Source organism: Falco punctatus (assembly GCF_963210335.1).
Source record: "Falco punctatus genome assembly, chromosome: 11".
NCBI classification, from domain to species: domain Eukaryota; kingdom Metazoa; phylum Chordata; class Aves; order Falconiformes; family Falconidae; genus Falco; species Falco punctatus.
In genome coordinates this window covers 21,204,624-21,216,634 of record NC_137591.1, presented here as the reverse complement: position 1 = coordinate 21,216,634, position 12,011 = coordinate 21,204,624, and the positions used below count along the sequence as shown (strand labels likewise).

At 43.8% G+C, this 12,011-nt stretch overlaps 1 protein-coding gene across 1 annotated transcript in view; it reads right to left on the bottom strand.

Annotated features, from left to right (window-relative positions):
• Positions 1-11,122, bottom strand: part of SNX7 (sorting nexin 7) — a 51,612-nt gene extending 40,490 nt beyond the window's left edge. The window contains exons 1-5 of the mRNA XM_080407125.1: positions 10,603-11,122; positions 4,668-4,850; positions 2,709-2,819; positions 2,123-2,287; positions 1,012-1,213 (exon numbers count right to left, since the gene is read on the bottom strand). Coding sequence (XP_080263251.1) covers positions 1,012-1,213; positions 2,123-2,287; positions 2,709-2,819; positions 4,668-4,850; positions 10,603-10,791 — 850 coding nt within the window. The 5' untranslated portion in view covers positions 10,792-11,122. The remainder of the gene's footprint in view (positions 1-1,011; positions 1,214-2,122; positions 2,288-2,708; positions 2,820-4,667; positions 4,851-10,602) is intronic.
• Between the last annotated feature and the right edge of the window lie 889 nt (positions 11,123-12,011).

Below are 12,011 nucleotides of genomic sequence, written 5' to 3'. Positions count from 1 at the left end.
ACAACAGTGCGGCCCTGCACACAAGTGTTCTGACAAGTGCTATCTGGAAAATCTAGAAAGAAGTTCTAACCTACAGCATTTGGGAGCATGTCAAAATTAATAAGGTTTTCCAAGAAATATTTTGGCACCGATGCCTTGAACCTATGGACCTCAGCCAGCTGTTTCCACTGAAATTAGCAATATCAAAAGGAACTCTTTTCACCAACATGTATTTTCCTTTTGTAGCACCCCTCCAGTTTAGTGAGGACACACTGTGATCTGGCACTGCACAATAAAGCACAAGGCCTCAGTTATTAGAGAACACAGTGGAGCTCTTCAAATTATATTATACAGACAATAAGATCCCTCAGGTGCTGACCAGTGGGAATTCTACTGAACGGGCCTAACCTGAGATCAGGGTCAATCTCAGAAAGCCAGTAATTTAGCGTTCCAAGTAGGCGTGCAAATTGCTGTTAATTAAGGAAAAAAATGAGATTTCAGTCATCCTTCTTAAGGAAACTCTTAAGAGGCACAGTTTCCCATGACAAAAATTATGGCCAGCAGTAAAGCTATGTAAAACAATTAAAATCTACTTGGTCAACACAGAAAAAAGGTGCAGAATGAAACCCAAAGAGAGATGTTTAGAGATCTGGAATCTAGACAGCATTATGCTAGTATGAGACAGCACAGAAAACTGTGACTACTTACATTCCAGTGAAAGTACAAAACAAAAGGTCATGCAGCTTTCCAAAAAACACAAGGAAAAAGACAGCCAGACTTGCTACATTCTCTTCTAAGTTCCTTCTCAAGTACTTCAATGACATGTTAAAACTCTTTCTATTAACAACTTATTCAAACTAACTTGAAGGTCTGCCAAAATAATGACCATTATAAAAAGCACAGTATAAGCACAAATTTCCCTTTTCCGTGCTTGCCAGAAAGTGTATTTTGCCTGGCATAATGGAAACTAATTTATTTTTCCAATATATTAACTTCTTAAATCAATAAAACCGGTACTTGCTTTCTACTTACCCCTTTCTTCTTTGTAAATTCTATGAGCTATTTTGTCTAGTACATTTATTTTCTGACTAAATGTTTCCATGTAGTTGTTCATTTCTGTAAACATTTCAGGACGATTTTTCACTCCTCCTCTTACTGAGGATGCTACAGCTCTGACGGTCTGTCCCATCCTGCTCAGCAAACTGGGACCTTGCTTCTTGTGTGAGGAGAGTTCCTAAAGACAAAAGAAGCCGTGTTTACTTCCAAATACTTTTTTAAATTCTCTGAAAATAATGCATACTTTAAAGCCTCTGTGTGTCTTTTGCATGTGTAAATCTTACTTTAACATTTTTAGACCAGTGTCAGAACCATCATGTATATTTATTAACTGAGCCTTTCTGGGCAAACACAAGCATGCCGTGTATCACACTCTTGCAAGAATGATTAAAGATGGCAGAGAACCTTCACCCTTTCATTCCTTAGGGTGAGGTGGCTAGTTTGCAATTTGGCCTTTTGAACAGGAAAGCAGAGGTAATGATTGCAGAAGGAAGTAATTGAGAAAAGCAAACAATGATCCCACTGGAAGAAGTAATCCATCTATCTTTTTTGTAACTCTTTTTTAATACGTTGTGCTAGAATAACCTTTACTGAAGTTCAAGGCAAGCTTTTCTGAGTACAAAACTCCAGTTTTCAACTGGACACATCTTGCAAAAATACAACAGGAAATTCAAAGGCTGTATTTTTCTTTTATGAGACTAGTATCATCTTTTTTTTAAAAAGCAGATGAAAAAGACAGTGCCATGCCAAAGCAATAATTAATTTTAACTACTACTTCGGAAGCTTATATGTATAGCAAAAAGCATGCAGAGTTGAAAGGTGAATTTGCCACAAAAATCCAAAACGCAGCAACAAAACCTGCTTTGGAAGGTACAGCAATATTTATGGTCACATGCATGGTTACCAGGAGCACAGAAGAAAAGGTTATCTCAGGGGATGGATATTCAATAAATCCCCTGCCACCTTCTGACACTGCTGTAACAAGTCGTGGGAGGACACTATTGAATACTGAACTAGGGAGACTCCATATATACTCTACGAACAAAAAAACGTGGTTTCACATAACTTTAAATAAAAATAATTTTACCCAAGCCTGCGCAGTAAGAAAAACTTTGAAGTCTTCATTAAAAGTTAAAGTTGGATGATCAGCAATACGGTTCAAAAATTTATGTAAAGCTTTTCTTCGAGTCTCAATGAATTCATCACTAAATCGTTCCACCATTCCTTTCATTATGAATTTTTCAGGTAATGGCTAAGGAAAAAAGAAGAAATGTATTGTACAATTTCCATAATATTTGGAGTATTACAATAGTTCTCCTACTTGCTAGAAACAATAGGTATACCTTGTAAAATCCACCATGCAAAAAAATAACTTACAAAGTTACCATATTCAACAGTGGTATGGTTCTTGTAGCACACAGTGCAGAAGAATACAAGTACAACAAAGAAAGGATATAAATTACTGCAAATTACTGCAAGTGGCACAATTGCAAACGTAAGAAGTATCTTCATGAGAGTTTTAATTATCACATACATATAAAGCTAATGAAAATAAATTGATACAATGTTTGTGGGACTTCAGAAAGACCCGAAGAAAGACCTCAAACATCTCTGTATAAAACTGCAGCCATCTTATGAACAAATAGAAATAATTTAAATTTTAGCAAACGAACAGGAATAATCAGTGTTGGATGTGCTTCTTCAAGTTTGCTCTTCAACCAAAGGAAATCCTGATACCGTCTTCGAACTTCATATTCGCTGGTGTCAAATTCACCACGGGATGTCTGAAATCCAGAGGGAGAAAAAACAGGCTGAGGTTAGACCACCACGAAAAAAGAACAAAATCGGGTTAGATTTTGGAGAAAACTTGAGTACTTGTAAGGGAATATATACATAATTCTATTTTGGCCATGTTATTTGTTGCAATTTTTTAAAGTTCAATGATCAGCTAGTTGAAGAGATAAAACATCCCATTTTAGCAAGAAATCAAAGTTCGGGGGGGGGGAGGGAAGCAAGCACTAAACAGCACACAGAGTGACTTACAATAATTAGCCTATCACAACATTTCCAAAAGATTTCAATCATTATTTTAGTGTGGCATTTTTCTTTTAGCAATCACAGTTATGTCCATCACTTTTAGGGCACATCTTCTGAAGTGATTAGTAATCTGCAGACGAGGGAAGTCCATTTTTTAACATTCTGTAACAAAACCCAAACAGCTGACATACGTCCTTGGGACCTGCTGACACTAGTCAACAATCCCCGCATTCAGACCCTGAAAACTTCAGCATATCATAGCAATAACACTTCCTCTGCTGCTTAATGGATTCCGTGTTCCATCATCAATTCCGTTTTCTAGCCCTTTATTAAACTTGCCAACAAGCCTTTAATGCCTAGAAAAAATGCTTATTACAGTGTTGCAAAATTGTCAGACCATGAGATTTATTTTATCACTGCTCTATCTTCTAGAATCAAGCCACAAAGAGCCCATGTTTTCATTAAAGTAACGTGTGCTGTTTAGCATTCATTGTTGCACAGATTTATAATGCGATGCAAGTAAATTCTAAACCCCTCAAAACACGCTTTTGTAATCTAAACATTTTTGAGGGTTGAATAAAAATTTTTCAAGGTATGTGGGAGGAATGCTATTACTTTATCATCAACAACCAGTACTTCAAATTAAATACTATAAGAAAGGATAGAATAGATAAAAAAGCAAAAGCAATCCACCTTGCAGCCCTTCCATACTTGCCTGAAGAAAAAATGTTCTCTCGTCTACAAAAACATGCATAAAGTGAAAATTATTGCTAGCAACCTAACAAAAATAGCTCTCTTCCTACTCTTTAAATATTTTATGAGGAATTGATATCACCTCTTATTTAAGGATGAATAATTCCCATTTGAAAATTTGGTTTTAAATGAATCTTTTAAAGAGAACTCAAAGTAAAATAAATTAACAGTGCAATTCTCAAAATGCAGCCCACAGAATATTTGCTGGTAATCCCAGGAGCTGGCTGGTCTCATAAGGCTGAATTTCTTCCTTATTTCCCGTAAATAACTTGCATTCAGGACATCTAGAAATACAATTAGTTGTTTCCTAATATTACTTTTTCATTGGCGAATTGTGGTGGTTTCCACAGAAATTGCATGCAACTGTAAATGGGAAACAAATGTCCATGTGATAGTGGATGCTGCAATTAGAAAAGAATGGAATCGAAAGACTTTGTAGCAGGCAACATTTAGACAAGACAGAAGACTGGTCCAAGTTGATCCAAAAGTCATAAATATTTGGGCTAATAAGAGTGTCTTCAAACTGAATCAGTCCTGCTGATTCATATTCCAGCTGAAGATCACAACAGAAAATATTACTCTCACATAGAACGGATTTTGCTGTTGAAAAATTAATAAATATTTTCTCAGCATAAAGAACATAAGCACCCACGTGTGCAGATTTACACTGATTTTTCTTTCCCGAATCTACCACACAATTTCATACAGTTTTAGTGACAGCTCATGGCAAAATCAGAGTGTAATTTAAATTTAGCAATATCCCAGAGAATGGTATGCAAGAAGAGTGAAAATGCTACTACTGTTATCAATGTGAGCCATTATAGCCATGAATAGATGCTTACCTTTGTGACTACTCTGTATGTAATAAATGTTTCAATGGTTGTAATGTGGCTTTCAGGATCATCAACTGTAATGAAGAGGTCTCTTAATTCTGGTTCATCTTCAATTTTATACTGGTTTATCATTGATGAGGGGGATATTGGCATTGAAGGACTGAATAAGTTTACCTCAGCCAGTGATGTATCCTACAGATAAGATATAAGAACGTCCCCTTCAATACATCTTTGTATACACACTCACACATACAAACACACCTCAGATGCTAAAATAGCAAGCTTTTAAATAATCTGATAAAACAGATAAAACATGGAGCAGATGAAAGAATTATACAGTACATAGCAAATCTATTATCCTTTTTGGTATTGCTTCAGTGAGGATGCAAGAAATGAGATTTATTCTAAAACTGATGAAAGAGCAAAAAGCTACCATTTCAAAAGAATGTTATATGCACAGCTAGAAAGAGAACTTGCCTATGAATGGTAAATTAGTTATGAATCCAAGCACCCAGTAATTGTGTAGGACACTTATCAACTTTATTAAAATTGTTGGAAGCCAGTTACACAGGACTTAGGAAGTTTGAATTATCTGTAATAACCTGAACAGGGTGGATAAAAAATTATGATTTTAAAAGAAAACAAGACAAAACCTGAATCAGAATGTTTATTGGAATTGGATATTTCTGTTTGCATCCATTTTATAATTAAGTTTGAAAAAGAAAATGTTTAGAGAGACATAAAATTAATCTTTTTTAAAAGAAAAACAGTAAGGATGCAGAATAAGTTTGCTGCTTAATTTCTAAAAAAAAAAGCCAAACCGCTGTTTTGCTGAAGTGGAAACCCACTTTTTGATAGCATCAACCACTTCCACCACAGCTCTCTAAGAATATGTCCCTATAGCTGCTGCTTGTGCTCAGAGTGTTCAGTGGTGATCACCCCAATGCTGAGAAAGGGAGTGGAAACTGGAAACAGGCAAGAATTCTCCTTTTCTTCCTCAGATGCAAGTCTGGATGAGATCTACTAATCTGAAATCTTGAAGGACATAGTGACTAGGAAAATAAATTCACAAACTCCATAAAAGAGCATAATAACTGAGTAAATCATTAAAAGTAATAAATGAGGACAATTTAAATAAATTACTATATTTAAAATATCATAGAATCTATACATTTTTTAAATATATCCAATGCAATGAAGTACTTTCATGAAAAATCTTAAAATTAATCTATTTTCTGGAAGTTTTCTAAAAACGTAGTTAGACTACACTAACTACCGAGTGGCAAAGAGTTCTCCTTTCCAGTGCCTTGCTAACTATTGGAGCAAGGAGAAAAGGGATGTTGTTAAGGAGAAAACTGCTCACATGCCAGAAGTGGAAGCATCCACACAAACTAGAGCGATGGCATCATCCCAAGGCCAACCTCGTGGCAGTGAAGAGCACACCACAGCAGTGCTGCTGGGCTTGGTGAGGGTTGTTTTCTTCCTTTGGATTCAATTGGATCAGAACTTTCTCTGAAACACGTTCTCTCTTGTTCTTTTCCTGCTTTAAACCTCATTGCCTACCGCCATCCCTCTCCTTTGGATTTATCCATGTACTCCCACAAATATGGGGTAGAAATTTATATTGGTAACTATGCCCAGAAAGCACTGATGTACCAGTTCTCCTCCCATCACTTACATGCAGTTCTTTGAACTGGGAGATGAAAGCAAGATGGAAGACTAAAGGCAAGACTTCAAATGTTGTATAACTGCTTGTACACCTGCGTGTCCCCACACATGACTCCTATAGTGGCAATCAGGCAGCACTGTCTTGAGTGATGGAGGATAAAAAGAGAAACTTTTCACTGCCCACTAGCACTAGCTGGCTGTGCTCTACGTGAAGGTGGAGGACTGCTAGTTCAGAGCAGCCCATGGGATTCAAAGCGCTGAGACAACGGGAAATTTCCAGGGAAAGAAAAATGCTTTTGAGCATGTAAGGGACTTCAGTGGCTGTGTAACTTGAGAAATAATGACTTTGCAAGGCCTAAATTGGATCAAGGCAAATGTGTTTCATACTTTCTCATTTTCTGTGGATCATTAATATCTTATGTTTCATTCCTCCTTCTAGGTTGCGACTAAAAATTGTTCTATACAGGCTGGTTTCTTAAAGTATATTTTTATATGGAAGGGCTTATGAATATGTAGTTTGTGAAACACAACACGAGCAATAACAGTCCATAGAATAAGCAGGTGTTCAGTTCCGCTGTAATACATCCAGCGTTCATCTGCACATGAATGAATGCATGCGAGTTTCAAACAAGCATCTGTTTCTCCTTCTTCATCCTCATGATCTTTCAGGTTTACTTCCAGTGGTTCTTGAAGTTTATGTGATCTAAGTCTGATGTCATCACTGTAAAAAAAAAAGATGGTAATTTTCTGTTTTCTATACAGCTGCAATTTTGTGGTTTGAACTATGTTTTTGTGTGAATACAGATGAGGGCAGAAGGAGTTTTGTGGCACAGGAAGAACAGAGAATTCTTCTAGCTCTTGGGTTTTATAACTTCTCTTTTTAAAAAAAGACCTTTTTTTCTCTTCATCCATGCAAAGAGCATTAAGGCCCTGTCCCAGATAATGATGCCCTTTCCCACACCACCCCCAGCCCCAGCTACCTACAGTGCCCCTTCTCCCTTCCAAGCCCCTTCAGTCCTGACAGAGCTGCGTGCCAGCCAGCAGACAGGGTCACGCATTTTGATTTACTGCCCAGGAGACCAAACAGATGGAAAATCAAGGAGCTCCTGGCAGCATGAGGGCCTTGTTCTGGGTCTCCTTCCCTTAACACTTGCAGTTACCCTCCCTCACTCTCACATCTGGCTGCAACTGGTCAGTAAGGCTCAAAAATAAGTCAGGGAAGAACAATCCTACAGCAGGAGGAGCCTCCAAGTAGGCTGAGCACACAGCTAGGCCTGCAGCTCTCTGTAGAAGACATTAAGCCCAGGGGTTTGCCTTAACACCACTGCTCCCCAGAGCACAGATCACTGACTCAAGGTTGCCTGTGCGCCTCATCCATCCATCCCTCTCTCCCAGTGAGGATCCAGAGCTTGCAGTCTTCTGAGACCAGGGATCCAAAGCAGGTCTGGAGATAAAGGACATGGTGGCAGAGTCGGTCTTAGAAGAGCTTGGTTGTTGGAGCATTCTTCAAAGAAGCAAAGAGATTCAGGAAGACAGAACAGTTCCTTGGCCAAAAAATTCACTTGTAAATCAGCCTCAAATCCTTGATCAACTTGTTTCGGAAGAAAAATCAGCCTCTCTGCAATTCTGAAGTGGCATGTACATCTTTTCCAAAAATACCAGTAATTGAGTCTTCTGTAACTATGAAATGCAGACTAACACTGCAAAATAAGAGTTTGAAAGAAGAGTTGCTAAAGATTTTAAGTATTAACCACAGCGCTGACAGCTTTGTCAATGCTAGGTCATCGTATCAGGTAATGAGGAAGGCAATGATTAACGGAACGGGTATTGCAATACATGTGTGGTGCTCTATACTTTGAAAGTAATGCATCTAAAGCAGGTTGAAAACGTATTTGTGTGACTCATAACTCAACTCCCAGAAGTTGTCTCTGCCAAGAAGACCTCAGAACTTTTTCCACAGTAAAGGAAACTAGGATAAAGTGAAACGCACATCACATCATGAAATGCTTTATCAGAGTTGTCGAAGAAGATGCTAGTCTATAATATTTGAGATATGTCACAGGATACCAGGTCAATGGTTTATGACACTATCAGGTTAAATGTCTATGAATTTTCATAAAATAAACCCCTCTGTTTACATCTTGAGTAATAACTTAGGGTATTGAGGCTGACAATTTTTAAGAATATCATTTTTCACCATTTTGGTAGCTGGTACATTTCATTGACTAAACTGAGAAAGATGAAGTCGATGTCAGTGTTCAGGCGCTGAGCCCCAGACTGCCGCTGCTGTCCCACTTGGCCTGCAAATGCTACACCACTACCTTAAAGACAGTGGTGTGAGAAACCTCATTAAGATACAATTTAAAACAAGGTGGTCCTGGAACAGTACGTTATGGAAAAATCAATTTTACAAAACTTAGTCTGAAGCTATATTTAGCCTGTCAGTTTCCCTGCATATATGGAACATGAACAAATAGGGTGTAATGCCCAATCAACTTCACGGATTTTCATCAGCTCAAAAGATCAGCCCTCAAATTGCACCTGAAAGCAAACCATGAATTTCTGGTCTATATATAACCACTACATGCAGGTGACCAAGCTTTGGAAAGAATGCTGCATTTTCACATAGTATGACAATTTTTCTTTTTTGCACTAGTAAGTTATCATGTGGTATGCATTAATAATAGGTAAGATTTAATATAAGAAATATCTTGGCATTAATTCAGGTAGCAGACATTTAAAGATACAGATATTTGCCATTTAGCAGCAGCAACTCTTATCAACTACGCTTGGTTTTTTATTCCCAGGGAGCATCACTCTTGACAAGCAAGCAGCGTAACTGTCAATACGCTGTATTAACAGGCAGATGCCTGCGAGTAGAACTGCCTGAGCTTACCTAGTAAAAGCAGGATTCAAAGTAAGAAGCAAACAACTAGAATTATATTTTAGCACTGCTTTTGCATGCAAGTTCAGTGAATCATTCATCTCTTTATGCCAAACAAAGACTGGTGCTTTCCTAGAAAATATGATTTAGCCAAGACCCTAGTTACGCTTCAGAAAAACACAGATAACGTGGTGAAATTTAGCCTGACCTCTTGCACGTTACAGACTATTAAATCACCTAATAGTCCCTTCTGGCCTTAAAATCCATGAATGTCGAGAATTTTACTACAGTCAAAGTTTAAATACATAGCTCCCAAGAAAGAAGCTCTGATTCCAATGTTTTTATCCAAGCATACCAAAAAATGTATCTCAGGTACAGAAACAGAATGCATGTTTAATTCATATGACAATTGGTCCTACTGAAAGTATGTCTGTTGTTGCATTTTCAAATAGGAAACACGTCTGCTGTTTCTCTCCAGTGTCGCACATCCTGTCACCAGTTCAGAGGTCTCAGAAGGTGCAGGGGCCTCAGTCCCCTGTACACATTTTACCCACCTATGCTCTCCGTATGTCCCCATGCTATATTTTAGATGCTGCCTTGTTAAGGCCAGCAGACCCACAACACACTCTCTTCTTTACGGGCTGAGGAGGCAAGAGGTAAGTCTCATCTTGACCACATCGGTACAACATGAGAAACGGTACCCACGGCAGCCAGATTGCACTTTGTTGGATTAATTACAGCAGGCGATGCTGGCGAGCCTGGTGCCACGTACCTGGCTAACCGCACGCCGTCGGAGCGCGGGCTCCAGCGAACCGTCAGTTACGGTCCTTTTATTCCCTTCACAAAAAAGTTGTCACCTTCTCCAGCCTCCTACATGGCAGTGCCAGGCTCCCCCTCACCTTTCAAACGAAAGCTCAAAACTGAAACTCGGAGATATTTATTTAATTTACATACATCTGCAATTACTAAATACGGGCGTTTATTTAATGTACAGACACACACGCGGTACATGACAGCCGCGAGTGCCGGTAAGGCCACGGATGTCCCGGCAGCGCAGGGTGAGCGCAGCGCGGCCCGGCCGCAGCAGCAGCCCCCACGCCCGCGCGCGAGCGAACGCCCCCGGGGCCGGGCCGGGCCGGGCCGGGCTGGGCTGCCGGGGCTGGGGGGGCGGCGGGGGGGGAGAGGGTCGCGGTGGCGGCCGGCGGGGCCCGGTGCTTCCCCCGGGCGGCGGCAGCAGCCGCCCCCGCCCCCGCCCCGCCGGTCGGCGGCCCTGACCCCCGCGTCCCGCTGCCCCGCGCCGCCCCCGCCCGCCCGGCGCCCGGCGGGGCAAAGTGCCGGCGAGGCAGGGAGCGGCCCAGGCCCGGCCCCGGCCCCCGGAGGGCGCTGCCGTACCTTGCTGAACACCTCCAGGTCGTCCTCCTCGTCGTCCAACGACAGCACCTCGGCGGCGGCGGCGAGCGGCGGCCCCCGGGCCGCGCCGGGGGCACCCGCGGGGGCATCGGCCCGGGCCCCAGCCCCTCCCCCGCTGCCGGGGGAAGGCGGGGGGAGCGGCGGCCCCGGTACCCGGCCCTCGGCCTCCATCCTTCCCTGCGAGCGCGGGCGGCGGCCCCGCCAGAGCCGCTCCCCAGGGGACCGCAATTGGCCGCCCGCCGGTCCCCCGCCCCCGCCCGCGGCCCGCCCCCGGCCCCGGCCCGGCCCGGCCCGGCCCGGGGGGCGCGGCCAGTGCGCAGGAGTGGAAACGTCGGCGGGAGGGCCGCCCTGCCGGGCCGGGAGGAAGTGGGAAGCGGAGCCGGGACGGGACGGGCCTGCCCCTCCGGGGGTGGCGGGGCCGCGGCCTGGCAGCGGAGGCCGCCCGGGGCCGGGGGCGGCTCCCAGCGCCCACAGAGGCGGCGTGGGGCGCTCACGTGCCGCCAGCTCCCCGCGCCGCCTGCCCTCGGGGAGCCGCCCGCGGGGATCGCCGCTGCGGCCGGCCCGGGCGCTGGGAACGGCGTGTGCCGTGCCGCGGGGCGGGGGGCAGCCGGGGGGCCGCCGAGCCGCGTACTCGGGGCGGCAGCTGTGTCACCGCGGCCAGCGGTCGCGCTGAGGTCAGAGACCGGCGTGTGAGGACGAGCGGACGCCGCCTCTGGGAAGGCGCGGGCAGAGGGGCACCCGACGTGTAAGCCCGGTACAGCCGCCGAGGGTGCAGGCAGGCGAGCCGAGCGGGCCCGAAGCAGCCAGCGCTGAGCGCGGCGTAGCGGGCAGTGCCGCCCGTTGCAGCGCCGGGACGGCCGGTAAGGCGGCGGGGGCGGCCGCTGTGGCCCCCGTGTGCGCCTCCCGGCGCCACCTGCGGGGCCTGGGCCGGGCCGGCGGGGACGCGGTTCCCCAGGTCGGCTTGAGCAGTCGCGGGCGGACACAAGGTCATCCGTGTGTGCCCCGGTCCCCTTGCTGTCAAATTGGAAAAGGCAAAGCCCGTGATCCAGCGGTTTTGAAAAGCCTTTCATCTGTGAAACCTCGTGAGGCAATTAATTCGGGATTTCATGCTTCTCCGTGAAGTCCTGAGCCATAGGAACTTGAAAGAAAGTAATAAAAATAAACACTAAAAATTCACTGAACTGTGCAAAGAGAAAAGGAACATGCTTGTGTAATTACAAAAATCTGTGCTAAGACATTTTCATGTTTGTTTTTTTGAAAAAAACCAAAACAACCCTCCGAGCCACACGACCCGAGGGGGCCGTAGCTCCTGCCGGGCGCCAGCCGCCAGAGGGAGATGGACGCGCCTGGGCTGGCGCTGGGATGCTGCCGGTGGCAGGGTGTGGATCGGA